The sequence below is a fragment of the Hemicordylus capensis genome, chromosome 1 (genome assembly GCF_027244095.1).
Source record: "Hemicordylus capensis ecotype Gifberg chromosome 1, rHemCap1.1.pri, whole genome shotgun sequence".
Classification (NCBI taxonomy): domain Eukaryota; kingdom Metazoa; phylum Chordata; class Lepidosauria; order Squamata; family Cordylidae; genus Hemicordylus; species Hemicordylus capensis.
Genome location: NC_069657.1, coordinates 234386538 through 234409062, shown reverse-complemented (window position 1 = coordinate 234409062; position 22525 = coordinate 234386538). Strand labels below are relative to the sequence as shown.

The 22525-nt window shown below is 43.7% G+C and overlaps 1 protein-coding gene across 3 annotated transcripts in view; it reads left to right on the top strand.

Annotated features, from left to right (window-relative positions):
- VWC2L (von Willebrand factor C domain containing 2 like) overlaps positions 1-22525 on the top strand; it is a 197617-nt gene that overhangs the window by 110276 nt on the left and 64816 nt on the right. The window contains exon 4 of one of the 3 annotated variants that reach the window (XM_053283362.1): positions 5443-5557. The exons of the other annotated variants lie outside the window; for them this stretch is intronic. Coding sequence (XP_053139337.1) covers positions 5443-5501 — 59 coding nt within the window. The 3' untranslated portion in view covers positions 5502-5557. Of the gene's footprint in view, positions 1-5442; positions 5558-22525 lie in introns of those variants that run through there. 3 annotated transcript variants of the gene reach the window in all.

Sequence of the window (22525 nt, the reverse complement as noted above, 5' to 3'; positions counted from 1 at the left end):
GACCAAAAGGCTCTTTGGGCTGATCCTACTGTTCTCTTCTTATATGCATTTCTTCACAATGAGGGACATGTTTCAGCTCATCCTGCCAGACACTGTCATTTTCCAGTAAACAGTGAGATGAGGGTAAGAGTGGGTCATCAGCAGGAAGAACATGGTCATTTCTGTGCCTGATAGAGAGAACCCTCCCAGTTTTGAATTCCATAAGTAGCCCATATGGACCTCATGACAAGTTACAAACAAACTTGTGTCTGTTGCAATACACATACATGTGATACTGTCACAACTCCTCCTCTTGATAACTACGCTACAGTGCATGTCCAATATATAGTAAATGGCTGGCATTTACTTCTGAATACTGACAATCCCAGATGAATGTTGTGAATGAATGTTGTAAAGTGGTACACAAAAGTCATGGGCAACCATGTTGATTCATTGTAAGAAAATTGCACATACCAATGTAGGGCAATAGCTTCAGTAGAAGCAAATTTTAAAAATCACCAAGTAATGAGCAGCAAGCTTTTGGGTTCCCTGGAACCTTCCATCAGGCTAGAGATTCAACAAAAAAAGCTTCAACTACAGAGCAACATGACTGTCTGCAACTTTTGTGTACTTTGGAGAATATCACATTGAGAAGAGAGATCTCACAATTGGAGGAAGATTATTTTGTAGCATCTTTAATGGGACTTAATGCTTGGGGGCTGGAAAGCTCTTCAACCATTAGAAAATACTATCCAGTTTGGTTTTTATTGACTCTGTTCCTAGTGCACGACTTTAAATGTATCCTCTGCTTTGTGAGTATTACGGCTACAATCCCACCACCCAACCCCGAACAACCTTCGTGTGTGTGTGTTTGGTTTAGCACTGGAGACTGAACTGAGGAAATGGCAAGGCTTTATATTTTCAAAATATGGGGGGATGATTATTTGCTTATTCTTTGTCCCAGCAGCCTTCTGTGCAAAATTACCTTGTTTTGCACCTAGAAGTGGCTACTGAATTAAGTCTGCTTATATCCTCTTGCATTCCATCTTAATATTTTGCAAACTTTAGGTTTGGGGAACTTTCCATCATGCTTGTCCCCCATGGTGGTTTTGCTGAACATCCTGCCTGATGAAGGGTTTTGGAGAACTAAACAGCTTCCTGATAACTATGTTGTGATTTTTAGCCAGTCTTAATAAAGGAATTGCCTTCCTTTGACCTGTAGAAGACAGTGCAGTCACTTTTCACACATACACCAGTAGCACATATACCAGGAGGTAAAACTTTGTCTGGGCTTTACCATTTCAGACTGCATGTGGGGGTTCACTCAATGCTTCTCCATTTTAAAAAATAATCCTTCCACATAGAAGACTGGCATGTCAGGGGCAAGGGTTTCTAGTTTGACATGCTAATTTTCTGTGTAGAGGATATTTGTTGGTAATGATGAAACGTTCTATCATGTGAGCCTCCACATGCAGTCTGGAGTAGCACAATCCATTTGCCACTTAGCATCTCAGTGAGAACAAGTCTATAGACATGGTCATCATGTACATTTCTTACTCAGACGTTTTCAGTGTAGGAACTCACCATGTGTAAAGAATCTTTCAAGCATTCTTGACTTAGGTTGGCATAGTCTGAGAGCCTCAGCTAAAAGGATCATAGGGACCATAGGGTTTGAAAAGAATAAATGGGGGGAGGGAACGTTCCCTGATTTTTGATTGATCAAATATCAGCTTGCCCAAACCAGAGGACATGGCAGCAGAATCCAGACAACATGATGCCACCTTCAAACCTGAGATTTTGGTGGTGAAACTCAATGCTAACTGAAGGTTCAATAATAATCCTTCCACAGATTTGAATTTGGGGGGGGAAATCGAACACTGACCTGTGGTTTGGTGATGAAACCATGGGTTCATGCACTTGGACAACCACAATCTTGAACTTCTGGCATGGTTGCTTCTAGTTATATCCGAAGATGGCCTATGACAAACAACATGGAATCATTTTATATTGAAATGAACATCTGTAAACAATCCAACGGCAAGCTCTGAAAAAGGAGCCTTTTCTGGCCATGCTTTCTACACTTTTATATTCAGGACTTTATCATTTGGGGTTGTGGGTGGGGGTAAAGGTGCATTATGCATTATTGTATACCTAGAGAGTGATTTGGTATGTTTGGTAATTTAATGACTAGTAAATGCTTCTACTGTTGGGTCCCCCATATATGAAGGAAAGGGAATATGTCAAATGAATCCCTAATATGTCAAATACTGGAAGTTTGATCTAGCCTTTTCATATTAAACTGAGACTTTGCAAAGTAAAGTGTGTAATATAGCTATAAATTAAGTATTCGAGCTATACGAGTTTGGAAAAATGAAGATTAAGAAGGGCATTGGAAATTTTTCACTATGAGTTTCCCACCCCCTACCCTTCTCTGTGTCTCTGGTATTCTCATTAATTCCAAACTAGGGTTTCTTTCTCTCACACACCCCTCTCTCCCTACACCCACACAACATTTAAATGTTACGATGAAATGGCAATCTCATCTTGGACACTAGGGTAAGTTTGAATAGCTTCTATGGCTCAAAACCTTCAAAATCTCTAACCCAAGACAGGCGTAATACAAACTACTTTTTAAATCATGAAACCTTGTGTTAAGGTGGATGAGAAACTTCTCATACTTCTCATTTGAAGTGAATTCTGCTCTCTTTTGCTGAATTTGTGAAGATTGATAGTGTCTTTGATTCTGTAGACATTTTGCACTTACCTTTCTTTTAAAAAGAAAAGAACTCTGCCAGTAGCTAATTCTTATCTTGGCCTTATTGGTTTCTAACTATCGGATCTTATGTTTTTTGCCACTTGAGAAACAAGGGGAGAGAACAGTATGAGGGAGGCTCTCCAAAGCTAGAGGGACTTATTATTAGCCCAGTGCAGCATTAAGTGGGTGGTAGCACTGCCCACCTGCACTATTGTGTGAGTCAAAGACAACATTGACACAGTTGCACCACTACAGAAATTGCAAAAATGCTGGTGAACGAAAGTATGACCAATGAAAACAATGGCCATACTATCACACAAATGTATTTGCACAATTTTCAGCATCCATGTTGTTTGCATCCCACACATGTGTACAAAGAGTAATTTGCAGCACAGCCCTGGCACCTTTAAAAGGGAAGAGAGTATAGTAAGTCCATACCTGCTCCTCTTCCGCTCGCTGCAGCTTCCTGTTTGGGCATTGTGCCACCCAGCTGCCATAGTGCACCAGCAGTGCTCCCCCAGCTGCCCTTGCACAATGGTGGCATACACATGGCCTCCATGTGGTCAACAACCATACTGACTACACAAATGGCCGCGGTGCATGTGTGGAGGCCATGTGTGTGCCACCATTGCACAAGGGCAGCTGGGGGAGCGCCACTGGCATGCTATGGCAGCTGGGGTGTGCATCGCCTGAACAGGAAGCTGCAGCAAGTGGTGGATGAACAGGTATGGACCTCTTCTCCTCCCTTGTAAAGGTACTGGGGCTGTGCTGTGAATTGCTATTCGAATTGCAATTTGTGCACATCCCTAACCCACACAATAGTGCAGGTGGCTCTGCTATCACCCACACACTAGCATGGCTTGTGGAGCCACCGTACTCAACACAGTCAGCTCACCTATGCAGTATAGTCAAGACAGCATCACGAAAGTTGCCTTCAGTCAGGAGTTACAGGACCATGGACAAGGCTAATGTCATTTCAAACCTGAGGAGTCTCACTAAGATGAAGAATGGTGGCAATTGTCCATGGCTGTTCTCTGTCCCATTGCCCAGTTTTAACACAGCTCCTTTGCTGACAGATAAAGAGTGAGCAGAGGAGCTGGCCCTGTCAGAAATCAACACTGGAGCTTTGAAGGACTAATTTGCTAGAGGCACCGACAATTTTCAATGGTGCTTCTAGCTGAAAAGATAGAAGAACACGAGACACACTCCGGAGATGATGATATTTCACCTGGGCTCCGGTTGAAGGAATGCAGCGAGTTTTGTTGTTCTGCCGTTGCTCTTTGTGGTGTATGTATTTCGCTCTTTCCTTCTCCTCTCAGTTAATCCTCCACAGACTCTGTCTATGGTATTTCTCCTCCCCTATGCTTTATATATCCACTCTCCCCACATTATATCGGAGGAGTGATTTGCAGCAGCATTCCCACGTTGTTGATGTGTGACATGGTAAGTGATCCTGAGTGCTCATAAATTACAATGGCTGATCACTGCTATTAGAGAACAGAGCCCGGGAGGTTCTATGGCTGATTTTGTTCAGAGAAAAAAAAATCACCCTTCAGGATGATCAGATACTTTCTTCTTTTTAATGCTGGCTGCACTTTTTAATGCTGGCTGTTTCCTATGCACTAAGGATGCCTGTATGGTTACCATTTTCCCACAGAGGCATATTCTTCTCTTGTGGTCTGTCCTGCAGTAATTACCTTGCGGCTCTTTTATTGAAGCCAGTACCAATTGCCTGCCATATGCCCCAGTTGACCCCCAGTTTCATACTGGGAATCACTGAGTACCAGTTGCAGGAGGGAGGGCATGCCCTCAACTCCTGCTGTAGGCTTCCAGCAGCATCTGGTGGGCCACTGTGTGAAACAGGATGCTGGACTAGATGGGCCTTGGGCCTGATCCAGCAGGGCTATTCCTATGTTCTTATGTACTATCCCATATAGCCCATTGAAGTAGAAATGAATGTGGAAGTGAATGCTCGGTTTCCATTTTTGCTCAATTTTGGCTGGATGGACAGAAGAGGTTACACTGATTGAATCCCTAGACAGTTTGCATTGAGCATTCACTGGTAGCTTCCTTGGGGTGCTTCGAACGATCTTCTATTAGAAGCTGGGCTGAGCATAACTACAGACTGCCACTGAGGAGAAGTGGGAACTGCCCGATGGTAGGGGCACTTTCAGTTATCGAGGCAACTGCAAGCCAGCAATAATGTGCTGCGTTGTGATTCATCTATGCATCTACGTTTCCATCCTCCTTCCTGTAGCATCTCCCCAAGCCCCACCCCCAGTGCTGACCCCCAGTGCTAATTTACAAGAGGAGTGGGTTGGAATGTGGCTTTTCTATTCCACTGCAGGTAGCTGCTGGGCTGAAAACAGCTAATGAGCTGCACATGTGCAAGCTCCAAAGGATTGCGGCCCTAGTGGGAATGCTTCCTGACTGGAGTTGATGACTGTTTGAAGTACCAAACACTCGGTTTACAGAATCTGGCTGTATCTTGTCGGATTTGCCTTCATACTATATGTAAGACTTTTCTCTGTTTTCAGTTTGGCACAGTCTCAATCTTTCGTTGCTTCCTCACCATCATAAGCAATCTGCTGCAATCTGTATATATAAAGAAATCCTTTTGGATGCTCTCTGGTGCATCTCTGGTATGGCGTACTCTGCATTTATGATCTCAAACAAAAGCCTACACCTCCCTGCCTTTCTACACTTAGGAGCACCAAGAGAAGAAGAAGAAGAAAGCTCCACAGCTGAGAGTAAGCCATCCTGTTGATTGATTCTTGTTGGGGAGCAGTGCCGCAGTCGACCGTCTCTCAGTCCAGGAGGAACACAATGTATCGTTGCAATCAATGCTTTTGCTTATACGTATTCTAAAACAAGACTAGATGCTGGCTGGAGCATTCTCGCTAGGCACGTTCCTTGGGTACAGTAGCTGCATGAGTAGCTCTTACCCACAGGAGGAGCCCCTCTGAACTCAATTAGGCTTTGCACATGAGTGGAGACTGGTTGTTTGAGTAAGCTCTCTGGGATACAGATTAATGCCCAGGAAAGCAAGGAATGGCACACACGCTGCCACTGTGGCAAGAAATGCCTGGTTCAGTGCATCACAGTAATTGCAGATGTCCTCCCAGGTTACAGACCAGGGCAGCCAATGCCAAATATTAATGAAAGAATTTAGTTTTCCTTTTTTTCCATGCACTGCAGTTAATTTGCATAAGACTCTTGTGCTGTGATAAAGCTGCAGGCGAAAGGCTTGGGAGATAATTTTCGGTTACCTTTCAAGCGATGTCAATGCAAAAAGGAAATGCATTACGGGAAATGTAGAACAGTAATTATTAGAGAACTGAAGGGAAAATGTGATTAAAAGCAAAGGGTTGCCTGTTAGAGCTAGGCTGGCATTTTAGCACTTCATTTTCTAGAGGCGCCTGCCTCTTCCTGGGTTTTACTCCACTAGAAAATTTGATCAGGGATTAAATCCACTTTTTGTTTGACACTGTGAACCCTTATGTCAAATGGCTGCCACTGTTTCTCAGGATTCCCTGCCCATACTCAGCATATTCAAGAAATCTAGGCATTTTGTAAAACGTAAGACTAGAGCAGGGACACAAGAAGAAGACCTTGGCTGCTGAAGGAAAACACAGTCTGTCAGAAACAGATAAAGCCTTGGGCCAAGACAATTATGAAATCTCTCACAGGTTACATTAATGATTTGTGGACTGGACATTATCCATCCTTGTTCTAGGAAGTTGTTGCCTCATTGATTTTTTTTTTAAAAAAAATACAAAATGGAGGGATATGTTTTCTTAAAGATGGTTCAGTAAAAGAGACCACTCCATCCAGTGTGACTCTCTGCATAGTTCAATTCTCCACTCAGCCACAGTGCTTCATGGGAAGCTTTAGGAAGTTATTATCTCATGGTTTTTACTTTTAGGGCAGCTGAGCAGATGAATGAGAGATCTTAATTGTGAAGCGCAGCGCCTCAATTACATGCTGAACACTCCATTTGAATTTGCCTTTGTTCCCCTCTAGGATTTGGCCAAATTGCCAGCTAACATAAGACCTATTCGGACACAAGGCTATTCTCATGAGCAGCCTAACGCAGACTAGGGCAGCTCAGCCTGAGTTAGGCTGCTCATGTGCAGCGCTGGGATCAAGGCCAATCCTAGTGCTGCCACCTCGCCTAAGCCTGCTTTTTACCCCGGCCTTTCGCCAGGATTAAGGGCCCAAGCACACCCTGTGCCAGGGTTGTGCCAGGGTTGTGTGTATTCTCAGGCTGTATGCAGCCCAAGCATACACAGAGTCAAATGCCCAGGGCATCCAACTCAACGGGGGAATCCCCCAGTGCAGCACGCTTATTGACGGATTCCCGGAGGCCAGCAAATCCACGCTGCACGGACCTGTGTGGACTGTGTGGGCACGTGGTGGTGCAAGATGTGAAAAAATATCATCTGCAGAGAAAGTAGGTGGAACCCTGCCTTCCCCCCACCCCACTGCCACCCACCGCCCTGGGGGCAATCGTGTGTCTAGCCTTATTGTGTTGTATGTATGTGTATACAGATGTATGTACACATGTGCATGTTTTTGTGTAAATGACTGGACATGTATTCATTTTAAAAGTAAGCCTGGGTACAGACAGACTCAAATTCAGGGTACGGACAAGAAATGCACTGCTATGCATGTGTGAATGTAACATGTGAACAACTGTATGTTAATTCAGATCTGTATGTGTGTATACTGTACACAGATTGTACGTGAGTTGAGCATGACGTACATAGGGCTACACACAATCACTAAACTAAGAGCATGATTCAGCCAAATTAAGCATAAATTCACATTCATTTCAGTTGAAGAATTAAACACACGCTTAACTCTCTTCCTCATCAAAATCAGTGGGGCTTAAATGTGCTTAGTTTCAGCTGGATTGTCCCCTTAGCTTCTAAAGCCAGGTGATGTAAACTACAGCGGAAAGCACTAAGGAAGGGATCGTTCTTTAGATCAGGGTTTCTTAAGCTTGGGTCCCCAGATGTTGGATTACAACCCCCAGAATCCCCAGACATGTCCTTTGTGACTGGGGATTCTGGGAGTTGTAGTCCAACATCATCTGGGGGCTGAAGGTTAAGAAACCCTGCTTTAGATCACTTGACGATCCAGCCAGCAGTGCTTGAACCTGGACTGAGAAGTGGGCCATAGCTGAAGTGGGGCCGTCATGTTGATTTACACAGCTGAAGACTGTGAGGCTGAATATCAGTGCTATTCCCAAAAGAGCTCCCATTTATTCCTTACTGGAAAGATCTCAAATAATCTCCTTTTCTGTTATGCAGTCTCAAACCAGCAAAGAGCAAGAGCTGACAAACCAGCAAGAACTGGCTCCTGCACGGAAATGCTGCTGGTAACGTAAGAATGCTCTACTGCTTCATGAAAAGCAAAAATCTGGCATGACAGGAAAAATAAATTAAATGTCATTGTAAAGGTCTGAAAAAAGCTCTCTCTCTCTTCCAAAAGCCTGTCGGGCATTGCAAAACTCAGCTCTCAAATGCTTTGGTTAGCCATGAGTTTCATCACTCTGCACATCAGCTGCAGAAACTTCAGAGGATCTCTCTATAGTATGTTTGCAGTTGCAGGGCCACTTCTGCACACACTACACTGCCCCTCTCCCCAATTACATCAATTTCCACTCAGCCCTATGACATCTGTGCCAGCTATTTTGCTTTTCCAATTTTGTCTGCAAAGCATAGTTGTTGGCAACAGAATTGCTTTTCCTGTGCCCAGTTTCCACCCCGCCTGCACTTTTAAACTGGAGATTCGTATCTCATATTTTCTTGTGAGAGGTAAAGGAGTATGGAGGATGTAGGGTTGGTTGAATCAGGGCCAGCCTGCTCCTGAGGGATGGTGAGTCAGTCGCCTCAGGCAACAGATGACAGGAGCACCAGGGGCCACCCTGATTTCACCAGCCACCGTTGACAAATGCCTTGCTATCCTGCTGTCTCCTCCTTACCTGGCAGTCATCACTGCTCTGCCACCCTTTCCTCCCCCCACTTCCTGGTTTTTTAAAAAAGCATGGAGGAGTAGGTTTTGGCTGAGGAGCAGGAAGAAGATTCAGAGGAGGGGTGTGGGAGCAGGAGGAGACAGAGAGGCGGCACAGGTCAGATTAAAAGAGAAGGGAAGAGGGAAAACAGGAACATCTTCCCCTCTTCTGGTGTTACGGAATAAAAGAGCTTTGTCTCCATTGGGGTGTGTGAGAGAGAGAGGAAAATATTTCCCCTCTGCCCAATGGAGAAGGGAGGAAAGAGTCCCCACCCCACAACAGCACAGAGAAGGAAAAATCTCACCTTCCACCTGTGAGGTGAGGAAGGAAAGAGGTCCCCTTTTACCTGTGGGAAGGGAAGTGCTTCCTCTCCATCATCAAAGAGGAGCGCGGGGGGGGGGATGCCCCTGTAGCTCAATATATGTATCCCAAATATATAAGGGATCCATCCTAATATTGCATTTCCTATTGCTCCATAGCTGGCTTCTTGGGATGTATGAAATTACAGCTCATATAACTCGTGTTGAAATTAGACTACCACTGAGAAACTGTACATATGTGATCGGAAAAGAAACGGGGAAAGAAAGCAAAAACACATTGTGTTCTAAGAGAGAGGTGTACACATTATCTAGGCATATAAAAAGTTGGCATGTGCAGCATGTTGACGTATGGAATAATTGTGGAAGGCACTCCATACCTTAGAAAAGCTATCATGCAAATCATTTCTTAGGTCCCGAAGAACAGCCTAGCTGGACCAGACCAATGGTCCATCTATTTGGCCAGACAGATAGATACTTCTGGGAAATTCAAAGCAGGACATGAAGGTAAATAGCCCTCTTCAGCAACAGCAAATCAGAGGCATGTGGCCTTTGGACCTGGAAGTAGTATATACTCATCAGTGCTAGGAACCATTGATAGATATTCTCCATGAATGTGTGTATTCTCCATCTAAGCTAGTGGCCATCACCGTCTCCTAGGGCAGAGAATTCCATAGCTTAATTATGTGCTGTGTGAAAAAAGTGCTTCCTTTTGTCTGTCCTCAATTTCCTACCAATCAGCTTGATTGAATGAGAGTTGAGAGAGATATGAGAGAAAGAATTCTCTCTATCCACTTTCTCCACATCGTGTAATTTTATAAACCTCAATCATGTCCCTTCATAGTCACCGTCTTTCTAAACTAAAAAGCCTCAAGTGCGTTGACCTGTCCTTGTAGGGAAGCTGCTGGAGCCCCATGATCATTTCCATTGCTCTGTTCTGCAACTTCTCCAGTTCTACAATATCTTTTTTGAGAGGCATAGTATTCCAAGTGTGGCCACATCATCGGATTGTATAAGGGCAATAGTATATTAGCAGTTTTATTTCCTGTCCTTTTGCTCATTATCACAAGCATGAAATCTGCCTTTTTTGCAGCTGCTGCACACTGAGTTGCATCATGACCCCCCACAATCAAATTCCTGATTAGTTGCCAAGAGCTTAGTGTATATGTGAAATTGAGGGGTTTTTGCTCCACTATGCGTCATTTCTCATTTACTTATACTGAACCACATCTGCTGTTCCATTGCCCAGTCATCCAGTTTGGAGAGATCCTGCTCCATATGGCAAGCTATTCAGGGGCAATGGCTGAGTCATGGATCTGGCTGCTTTCTCCATGCCATTGCTGCCATTCATTTGGGGGTGGTACCTAGCAATCTGGAGGAAATAGCTGCTATTGCACATGGGACAGCCCATGGTACTTTCAATGGTAATAATTCTTGCCATGTATGTATCACTCTAGCCACCTAATGGCACAGCGGGGAAATGACTTGACTAGCAAGCCAGAGGTTACCAATTCGAATTCCTGCTGGTATGATTCCTAGGCTATGGGAAACACCTATATTGGGCAGCAGCAATAGAGGAAGATGCTGAAAGGGCATCATTTCATAGTGCGTGGGAGGAGGCAATGGTAAACCCCTCCTGTATTCTACCAAAGACAACCTCTGGTGCTCTGTGGGCACCAGGAGTCGAAATTGACTTGATGGCACACTTTACCTTTATGTATCACTCTAGAGCAGGCATCCCCAAACTGCGGCCCTCCAGATGTTGCTGAACTACAACTCCCAGCATCCCTAGACACAATTTTTTGTGGCTGGGTATGCTGGAAGTTGTAGTTCATCAACATCTGGAGGGCTGCAGTTTGGGGATGCCTGCTCTAGAGTGTTCAAAGCACTTTGTGCACCTTATGTTGTTCTGATCCTTCCAAAAACTCTGTTCAGTGGGTCAAAGTTAACCCCATTTTGCTGATGAAGGGCTGAGAGTGAGAGAAAGAGTGCCTAAGACCACCTAATGGATTCACTGCAGGATTCAAACCAGAGGCTTTCTGACACAGAACTCAAGTCCGTAGCAGCTGTGACACCAGACACAGCACTGCTTGCTCATGTGCATTAAGTGTCCATCTTGCTGTCGGATTGTTCACTGGCAATGCACACAGTGTGCCGCATTGCAAATCCTGCTTTGTGTCATATGCAGCTGACACTTTGATCACCAGATCTTCATTAATAAGCTGAATCAGCCTACCCATCAGCAAAAGTCAGCTGCCATCCAGTGACACCTAACTTTGCCAGTGGCAAACACAAACTTAAGGTATTGCTTTTTCCACCCAGCTCTTTTTAATTAAGGCAGACCATAGTAGCAGTCAGAGGACGCATTATCAGCAAGCCTGGATGAGGTGAGTAATCATACAGAGAAGCAGACATTAATCACAATGCAGAGGTTACAGCAAAAAGCAGGCTTTAATTGTAATTCTCTCTGCTGTCTGTCACAGTGCTTTGGAATTCAAAGTAACATTTCACTGGCAAGGTGAGAAACTGATTGCATTTACCAGGAGGCTTTAAAAAATGATAACATGATCTTTAACTTCATGTTATCAATATCAATATTTCTGAATGGTAACCTGCATATAACCAACAAGTAACAACATTCATCATATCAAAGATGCTTAAATGAGATGTGCAGAACTCAGACTCCTGTGAGGGCCACTTTACATTTGAGCAGCCTGATCCTAAACTTGTTTTCTTGAAAGGAAATCTGATAAAATTCAATAGGACTTCCTCCTTAGTGCTGGTGGTGCTTAGGACTTAGGAGCCAGCTAAGGTCATGTTTATTTGGAATCGTGTACCACTGATTTCAGTGAGACTTGCTGCTAAAGAAGTGCACACAGGATTGCAGCTGAAGTTGCCCAATAAGGGTAATGGACCATCCATTTATTCTTCTCTGTTTTAGAGAAGCCCTGTGGCTAGGTGAAAAAGTTCTGCAGTGTAACCATGTGCTGAGTGAGTGTGGATTCACAGAGGCTCTTTTCACGAGCAGCCTAGTCCAGGCTAGGGCTCGACCAACTTAACCATGCTTGTAAGCTTGGCTCTTAGCCAAACTTATAAACTTAGCAAGCGCTCCCTTAACCTGGCTGCTGGGCTTGTGTGTCTCTTCAGGCTCCATGAAGCCTGAGGAGACACAGAGTTGGGTGCCTAGAGCACCCATCTGATGGGGGGAATAGCCTGGTGGGATATCCAGAGGCCAGGAAAATGAGTCCCAGCCTCTGTTGATCTGCATTGCCAGGAGCAGTGTGGATGGTCATTGCCAGCTACGTGGGTTGTGTGGGCACAAGGCTTGCGCACTGCGGGGACAAAGAGCAATTGTCTGAGGGAAGGTAGGTTGAACTCAGCTTTCCCCTCCGCCCACCTGTCCATGCGTGCAGTCATGTGAATGACCCCACAGTTTGGCTGCTCCAAGAACCTGCATACCAGTAAGCCTGAAGAGCAAAGGAAGCATTTGTGAAATATTGATACATGACTGCGTTGATTCACAGCCAGATTTATAAAATGCAGAAGGAAAGTGATATGCATAAATATTATGGTTATGACAAGAAGCATATGCAATCTCTAGGACATGTATTCATAAAATAGAGTCCAGAAGAGACACTAGAATATATCAAAATGCAGCAGGATTTTCCTCCAAGGACAGTACCTCCTTCAAGCAATTCTCAATGTTAAGACTCAAACTATAACAAACTGTATAACAAACTGCATCTGAGTTGTTTGAATGAGATAAAGTCCTTAGGGGAAGATACTGCTGTATATCAGTGTCTTCTGGCCCCAGCAGGGTACCTTAATAAGATCCCAATTTGTGCAACAGAGAAGTCAGTTCCTATAATGTGAGCCAAGGCCTCCTGCATAGAATAGCAGTGCACTTCCGAAACTGTGGTAAGAATTATCACCTCATGTGAAAATTCCTCTGTATTTTCATCACCCTGCATAAGCATCTTAATAGAATCCCAACTGGCAGATTCATTTATGCAGCAGTCAAATCAGCACCCACTATAACATAAGTGTATGTGCAATGAACAGCTCATTGTGGGTATTTGGTCAACCATTGTTGTTATAAGATACACCAGGACATTATTACCAACTGAATGGAATGGGTGAACCTCCCATCCAGTTCTACATATATGCATAGTGATATAATAGATACAAATATACACAGATGTAATAGATATCTATTATAGATTTTGAAGAATTGGTTGGTTGGTTGGTTGGATGGATGGTTGATTGGTGCAAAATAAAGTCATATTGCCCAATGATCTACAGATACCAAATTTTGCATACACAATCCTTCTACTGAAATTAGCTGTGTGCACTGTTTGCGTGCACACCAGAATATGCTCGATGACAAAACACACACACACATATATATTTATAAGAACATCTGAATATCAAGCTTCCTGTTTTTCCTTCATCATTACCTTCATATATCAAATTTTGCATGAACAATCCTGCCACTTAAATCAGTTGAATGCACTGCTTTTTACACCATAATATGCTGAAGGAAAGGTTTAAATAACTTTTTTGTATTTTTTAAGAAATTCTGTATACAGTCATCATATTGTGTTATTGTTCTCAATAGATCTTTAAGACTCAATAATCAGAACAATAATTCCAAAGCAACACCATCCCTACAAGAAGCAAAAGATCGTTCTATGATACCAGTTTGCTATGATCCAAATTTACCATATATGGTAATTATTCTATAAAATGAATGTTTGCAGTTGAAATCCTACAGATTTGAAACTGTTCTTTTACTTCTAGCCCACTCCCCATGATAACTAAAGTTATCATGGGGAGTGGGCTAGTTTTGGTTATTCACAGTTTTCTAAACCTCCCACCAAATAATTTGATATAGAGTTTAAATAGCCACTCTCCCTGCTTCTCAGCCAAAGCGCCGGAGATTTAAAGAAGCGGCATCAGCTGAGAAGCAAGGAGAGTGATTATTTAAACTTCATACTTTCCTCTGCTTCTCAACTGAGGTGCGGGGAGGTTTAAAGTTCAAAGAGCCACTCTTCCTGCACAAGCTGCTCTATCCACTCTCACAGTGAGAGTGGATTGTTTAGCTAAGGAACCTAACGCCATTTGTGGGGTGGGCCAAGCACACCAATATTGCAGTTTCCACAAATGTGAGGTTAGAGGCCCTCCTGGATTTCATTCCTTGAACTATCCTTAGCAGTACAATCTACACAAAATGACTTTGCCTGGTCAACAACAGGCCTCACCTACTGTACTAATTGTTCATACATTTGATGAATCTGACTCAATGTTATGAATATAAATTCAAATAAATGCCATTTATAATTGTAATTTCTCTTTCTATATACTTTGCCATGAATCTATACATTGATATTCTAGTGGCATTTTCTTGTTCTGAGCACTTGTGCTACACAATCTCCTCCTTTTTTATCTCCTTTCATCAGTAACGGTAGCCTGCAAAATAAGCAGTTATCAAGCATGTGGCAGATGAAAACAGTGGTTGAATCATATGTGGCCTCCACCCTCAACCAAATATAGTTGAGGCCTTCTTTAAATGATACCCAATTCTGATCATCATAATTGCTGAAGGGTAAAAAGAAGAAATTAAAGAATCTGAACAAATCCAGTCACTTCTAGCATTGGCAAATGCCTGTGTTCCAAGGTCAGGGCTGATTTCATTTGGAAAGGGCTCTGCTCTCTTTTGCAGCTTTTGGCTATCACTATAGCCAAAGCCATATGTACAGTGGCCATCTGGAATCTGTTCCTAACTTTAGTGAGCATTACATCAATTTGTCCCGAGACTGTGTTTGCTCATTGGCACTATTTTTCATTTTTAGTAGCTGAAAGCACCACTTTCTTTATGTTCTGCTTAATAGCCAAAATAATTAGCACTACCATATCTAATCCTCCTTGGAGATGAAGGTCCATACTGAGTATAGGTTGCCCCACACCATGTGTCTCAGTTATTACTACCATGTGTAAATAGCCACAAAGTTGTTGGTTCTGTTTTTGTTGCATATGTTGTAGACGACAAGAGCTTGGCTGTTTTTTGTGTGTTTTTTAAATTCAAGATTAGGAAATGCTCAGAGGTATAATCAGGTCTTTCCACAGTGTTTAATTAGCCATAATAAAAGGCATGTACACAAAGCACAGGATTTTCAAAGCCTATTCTTGTGTTACACTGCTAATGAATTAAGTAATTAATTGGCACTGAAAAAAATACAATAGAAAAACATCAATCTTTCAAGAGAAGAATTTTAAAGACCTGTTTTGTAAAATGATTTCATCAGGATTTAAATAGTTGATCAGTTCTATTTTCCACCAACACCAGGGGAAGTAAAAGGATTTTTAAAAGAAAATAAGCAACAAGTTTAAAACTTTTGCATTAAAAACACACACAAGCCATTATACTAGAACATAACTTGGTTTATTAGAATAATTGATGAGACAACAAATGGCCAAATTGTGGAATTAACCATGAGTTAAACTGTGACTCAAAAAGCCAGTCTGGTCACTTTTCAAATGGTTTCTATGTCGTGGGATGGGGATCTAGTCAAGCACAGTCAGTCTTATAGATGTTCAGAGTCCCAGTGTCTATTCTGGAGCCTCGCAGTGGTCCTTGCTGTCATCGATCAGGCCAGATTTAGCATAACCCCCTTGCCAATGCACTGAAGCCCATTGTACTGACAGAGCTATATGCTGTCATGACATCTTCCTCCCATATGGCCTGCATTTGCACTAACACAAAGCCTAGCATGCTGCACAAAGCATTCCTGAGCCAATAATCACAGCTGTAAAACCTGATTATACCTCTGAGCACTTCCTAATCTTGAATGGTGAAATTCACAGCATTGTTTGTAATGCCAGAAAATTACCAGGATCAGAGTCAAATATATTTTTCTCCACATTGCCCATTCTTTTTTGTAAGGTGTGTGCTAGAAATCTTAAGGAGCCATGCCATTAAAAGTGACTTCCAAGGTTATCTAATTTAACACTCTGCCTTGTGGCAGGAAGATGCAATGTGTTTCCTGATGGGTGTCTGTCCAGCCTTGTTTGTAAGCCTTCCAAGAAAGGAAATTACGCAACTTCACTAGGCAGTTTGGTCCATTGCTAAAATTTTGTTAGCACTGGGGAATCTTGCCTTAAAGTTAATCTTAATCTATTTATTTGAAATTTAAATCTATCACTTCTTTATCTGTTTTCAGGTGAATGTAGTTCTTCTGCCTGTTACTGAAATCTGTTTTTTATGCCTACATGAAACTGCCTTTTCAGACCATTGGTCCTTCTAGCTTACAGTAGTGCTCTGGACTATGGCAGGCAGTGGCTTTACAGAGCCTCAGGCAGTAATCAACTTAGTTTTGTTTTTCTCTGTCAAGCATATATGCATTTTCATCTCTTTTTTATATGTGATTCACCTTGTAGACTATTCCTTATTTTTGTACCTTGGCTCTAATCCTTTCCATTTTATGTATAACACATCTTTGCTTAACATGGGAGGCAGCATTAGGGAACCATCTCATTTGAGCCACATACTCTCTCGCTCGCTCGCTCACTCACTCACTCACTTGCTCACTAGCTTGCTACCATATTTATATACTGCCTGATATGTGTATCTCCAGGAGCTTTTACACACATGGTTGTTAGTTCGAATCTCCTCCAGATTGGAGGGTGCAAGTCCACGTATCAGCTGGATCTACCCCAAAGTCACTGCGGGAACCAGTTCAGACAGGATTCTGTTTCCCCCTGAATTATGGCTGCACATTCTGGCTTAGCCCAAATTATGTCCGGTGTAAAAAAAACCCTCTATTTTCAGCAGCTTTGGGTGGCGGGGGGGGGGGGGGGAGGCAGGGACAAGGCTTCTGGTATCCCCTGACACTTATCTGTGATGTGTGGAGGGGCCATTGCCAATAATTTGGCTTTTTTCCAAACTTGCACTTCCGTGTTTGTTTTTTTAAAAATGTCTGCTGGGTGGATTTCCGGAATGCTAAGTGTCAACATTAAGGGGAGCTTGACAGCTGTGCTCAGTATGGCCTGCTCTTTGAGTGATTTGCAATTGTGAGCATTGGGGTGGGTAGAGGGGTTGTGGCAGATTGGCGAAATTCTGTGGAGGGAGTCCAGAAGGGGAGGGGGAGGGAGAAATTCCTGAGTTAAACAGGAATGCAAAATGTGGAGCTTCCTAGAAGGCTTTGTCTTATTGAAGCTTGGACACCATAGGAACATAGGCTTTACATATGCAGATGTTGTTGGAGGATGCCTGGAAGCTTAACAACAGAGACTACAGGTTCGATGTAACCTGAGCCCTTTGTGTCTGAGCTGATTTCATGAGGCTGCATTTTTCTTCATCACAGAGAGAAAGCAATGATTTCTACTTTAAACTTCCATGGCCTCTTAAATGGTCTGGTGGGGAGGCACATGAGGTGATGAAAGCAGTCACAAAAGCAAGTTCATTATAAAAATCAGTAAAGATTTGAGTTAGGTTCAGCAGGTTCAGTTTAAGCGTTCTGTTGTTTTGACTAGTCAGTCTTGTCTTTAAAAAAAGAGTAATATTGAAGAGAGGCATCTCGTGCCTCCTCCTTTGGGATGTGATTGGTGGGAGAAAAAACCCAGTGCAAGCTGTGAGAAAGATCTGCAGGGAATGCGGAGAGGAGCTGAGGAAATGCTGAGGAAATGTGAATGGTCCATTTAATGCTGTGAATTAAACAGCTCTGAATCTGCTGCAAAGCAGATTCACTCTTCTGATAACCCACAGCATGAAGCCATGTCTGGGTAACTCCCAGATGGTGTACACAATTTAAAACAACAAATATAAAACAGTAAAAACAATTAAAACAATTTCACAGAATAAAAAATTAAAACAATCTCATAGGATAAAAACAATTAAACAGCTTAAAATTAATTTCAGTGAAAAGCCTGTGAAAACAGGTGTGTCTTGAGGATCCTTCTAAAAACAGTCAGAATTGGAGATGCTCTTATTTTGACAGGGAGCATATTTCAAAGCCCATAAAACATATCAATTAAAATTAGTTAAAACATTTCTTATTTTTATAGCAGCTGCTATAAAAATAAGAAATGTTTTAACTAATTTTAATTGATATGTTTTATGTGTTTTTCTTTTCTTTTCCTTTTCCTTTGTCTGATAATTGTATTATTGATGCTTGCTGTATGTATGTTTGGTCTTGTACCGTAAATAAATAAATAAATATTTCAAAGCCCCAGGGCAGCCACAAAGAAGGCCCCGTCCTGAGCGACCACCAAATGAGCTGGCGGCAACTGTAACTGTACCTACCCAGATGATCTTAATGGATGGCAGGGTTTATGACAAAGGAAGTGCTCTCTTAAGTACCCTGTACCCGCAAGCCTTTAAAGTCTTTATAGGTAATAACCAGCACTTCTATTTCACTCAAACATAGCAGCAGCCAGTGCAGTTCTTTCAGAATCGGTATTATATGGTCCTTTCACGTTGTCCCAGAGACCAGTCTGGCTGCTGCATTCTGTACCAATTGTAGTTTCCGGACTACATACAAAGGCAGCCCCATGTAGAGTGCATTACAGTATTCGAACCTGTCCATTACCTTAAAACAATGCACCATTGTTTTAAGGTCCTTTACCTGGGCGTAAATGGGTGTAGCTGATGTTTCAGATGAAGCTGATAAAAGGTTACTCAATTACTGGCAGAGAATAGTCCTACAAGTGCTGATAACAACCTTTTGCAGAATGTACTGTGAACCCTACAGAAGTTTATGTCAGATGTCCCATTGATTTTAATTAGGTTTGAGAAGGAGGACAATTGAGCCCCTATTTTAGAAACAGATATTGAGGGTGTTTTCACAAGCAGCCAAGACCAGGCTAAGACAGCCAAGACCAGGTTCAGCTGCCCATGAGAATCTCCAGGAGCCAGCTGGTTCCCAGCAGCAAACCCGCCCCAGTTAGCCAAGGTTAAGGGCGTGCTCACGTCCTTAACCCTGTCTAACTGATTGTGTGCAGCCGGTGCTGAGACTCAGTGGGGCTCCCCATCAGCACCAGGGGATCCCTACAATGCACTGCACACTGGTGTGGTGCATTGTGGGATTTCCAGGGGCTGGGACAATGCTTCCCAGCCCCTGCAACTCTGCACTGCTTGGGGTAGCCGTGGGCCATGTGGGCCGGCAATCTGCGTGTTGTGTGGGCACGTGATCCACACACCCAGACTCTTCACGTTGCTCATATGTGGAGAAGGGAAAGTTAACAAACCTTCTTCCTCGCCTGCCCATCCTAGCTCGTGATCGTGAGAAAGGGCTCATTGTCAAATAGTTGTGTAAGCCAAAAATATCATTTGATCTTGTTTGGTTTAGGCAGTATACAACTCTTTTTACTACACTGGGGACATTTGTTAGTAAGAGCGCGGTTCTTTGCCTACACTCTTTCAGAAGAATGACTCGTTATTTGAATGTAGGCACACATTTTACCAGACAATGCTACATTATGGACAGAGAGTCCGACTCTGCTTCTGCATCCTAGGACATGGCAGGTGCAGGTCCCCTTCTTATCCTGGACTACCTAGTAGTCTTCACAGAAATGGAAGAACAACAAAATGTCTTGGCACTTTAAAGCTTAACAAATGGATTGTGCCATGAGCTTTGTGAGCTAAAGCCCACTTTTCCAGATGAGAATGGGATAGAAACCCTTTGTTTTGTTGCCCAGTAATTCTTGGATGCTACAGCTGCAGGCAGTTCTATTCAACAGGCAGACTGATGAGAGGCCAAAGATCATATGATTCATATGTACAGAATAAGCACAATGAAACCATCATAATGATGAAAGGAAAGACTACCTATCATCTCTCTCTCCATGGGATCTTACAGACTGTTTTGTGAATAGCTTTCAAATGTGGAAAAGGCAAACAAGAAAACTTGGGGGTCATAAATACTTCTGATTTCCATTGATTTCACTTGGGAACATTAAGCAATTGCTTAAATATCTCCCATTGAAACCAGCAGCGCTTAAATGCTTATCTTTCGACAGATTATTTACTCGGAATATTTATCATTACACAGATGTATACATCTATGAGTGGCCTCCTGAGAACAAACAGATATTTTTTCCCTCTCGTGTAATGTGAGAACATGGAGTCACCCAATGCGATTGATTCAAATGGACGAAGAAACCAAGTGGTATACAATGAGGTGCTTCACACGACACGTGTGAAGTGCCAGAAGGGTTTGTGTGGGGAGAGCAGGCTTAGCCCACTCTCCCTGCACATGAACAGCCTCCAAGCCCTGGGTAGCCGGATCGACCACCCACACGACTACCGGCTCCGTCACGGATCTGGTGGGGGCTGTGGGGATCGGGGGCTGCCTGGCCTCCAAAAGTTCCAGGATGCCCCGCATGAGTGCACGGGGCATTCTGGAGAGACCCCCAAGGCCAGGAGGCTGGCTTCAGCCTCCTGGTTGGGGGTCTATTTGTGTGTTGATGTGTGCTGTGGCAGCACACAAGCAAAAAATGTGGTTAACAGAGCGCTCGCTCCTTTAACCTCATTTAAGGGGAGGGGGAATTAGGGAATTAGGCGGGCTAGCCACCTTGGGACCACTGGGCTTGCCCCGGTGGTTCCCACGATCAGTAGAAAGCAGGCTAGGCTCCCTTAGCCCGCTTCCTACTGATTGTGGGAATAGCTTCAATGTGTAAACTGAAAAGATCTACTGCCACAAGATGAGGCGATAGTCATTGCCTTAGATAACTTTTTAAAAATGACTCAGAACCTGCCATTCAGAATCTGGGAGCAAAACCTAGGTGCCTGGCCCTAGAGATGTGCACAAGCTGGTTTGGCGGCCCCTTTGGGAAGTGCCGAATCGGCTTGGGCACCCTCAGCCAAACCAGTTTGGCGGGGTGGGAAGCAGTTCCCTTAAGGAGCAGGTAAGCAGATCGCTCGCTCGAGCAAAGGCCACATGCAGCTGCGGCACCGTTTCCTGCAGGATGCACTCGGCATCAGCCCAGACATGGCCGGTGCGCATGCACAGCAGCCATGTGCATGCCGCATGCAGCCTGCAGGGAACAGTGCGGCAGCTGCACGTGGCCTTTGCTTGAGTGAGCGCCGTGCCTGGAAAAGTGGTGGGGCGGCCACGGAAGAGGTAAGGATCTGCTTATCTGCTCCCTAAGGGAACTGCTCCCCCTCCCACCCGTGCTGAAGCCTGATAGAGGTAAAGAATGGGACCTGGCAGGTCAAGGGAGGATCCTGGCACCTCAAGATGGACATGGGTGTGCAGAAAATAGCAGAGGCTCTCAAAAGTGGAACAGCCTGCCCCCTTGAATCTGGACTCTCAGCCTGAGATTTTACTCCTCTCACTCCTAAGGAGGCTAGATCTCTGAAACTTTACACACATTTCATTGGTGAAAAGTCAGGCACACTCCTTTCCTGACCAACATGACTCTGCAAAAATAGAGTGAAGGCAGTGAGAGATCGCCTAGCCCTCTGCAACTTAACAAGGCCCTGGAATTATTAGCAATGGTTGCAAGAGCAGCTTTCATCTAGTCATTTAATTAAAGGCTACTACTTGCACACACACAAAAAGTGGCATATGCTCATTTTATTTTATTAGCAACCTGACTCTCTGCACAGCACTCCAATAAAACCATAGATGAATGTCATGAATCTAATTAATTAAATGGCAAGGACGCACAAAAGGGGGGAAGACTTTGGGGAGGATGGAAGGGTTAAAATAGCTCCTCCAACAGCATGATTGGGTATTGGACATCGTTGAGACCTTTGCTAAATCTGTTGGATGGAGGTTTGGGCTGTGAAACCACTAACCAGGCCTGTTGGAAAGTCTTTCCATTAACTTTAATGCCTTTTACAGATGGGGGCATGGAAAACAATCCATCACTGTGCTGTCTAAATGGAATGGGCAATAAAGACTTGCTACTTGAGGTAACCAAGGTGTAGAAATGCCTGCACTTCGGGCCACTGCAGCGTTCTGTGATGCTGATATTTATCTATTGATTTCTGTATTTACATTTGTGCCCCATATTTTCTCCAGTAGTCGAGGCAGGCAACAGGCAAATATAAAGACTATAAGCTGAACTGCGGCTAGATTCAGATCACCGGTTTCCCCAATTCATTGGAGTTGCTCTCACGGCCAGAGATTTCTGGGCAGAAGAGGGTTTACTCAGGTTGTCTGCAGCAGCGAGAGCCCTCCTGACCCAGCAGCTCTATCTCTGGGTAACCCAGACTCGCTACCCTGGCTAAAAGTGAGGTAGGATACGAAAAGAGCCCGTCCTAACTTTTATTTTGGTCATCTGCAGTACTGGTACGATTGAAATTGCTCCCGGGCTGCCGGTGGTCGTCTTTATCATAGAATCAGGTGGAAAGGGGCCAGGCAGAGCAGAACTGCTACAATACTAAGGGCTGCCTCTCTGCTGCTTCTGCAATGTATAGCTGGAGGACCCAGCTCCTGATTTCAGTACTGG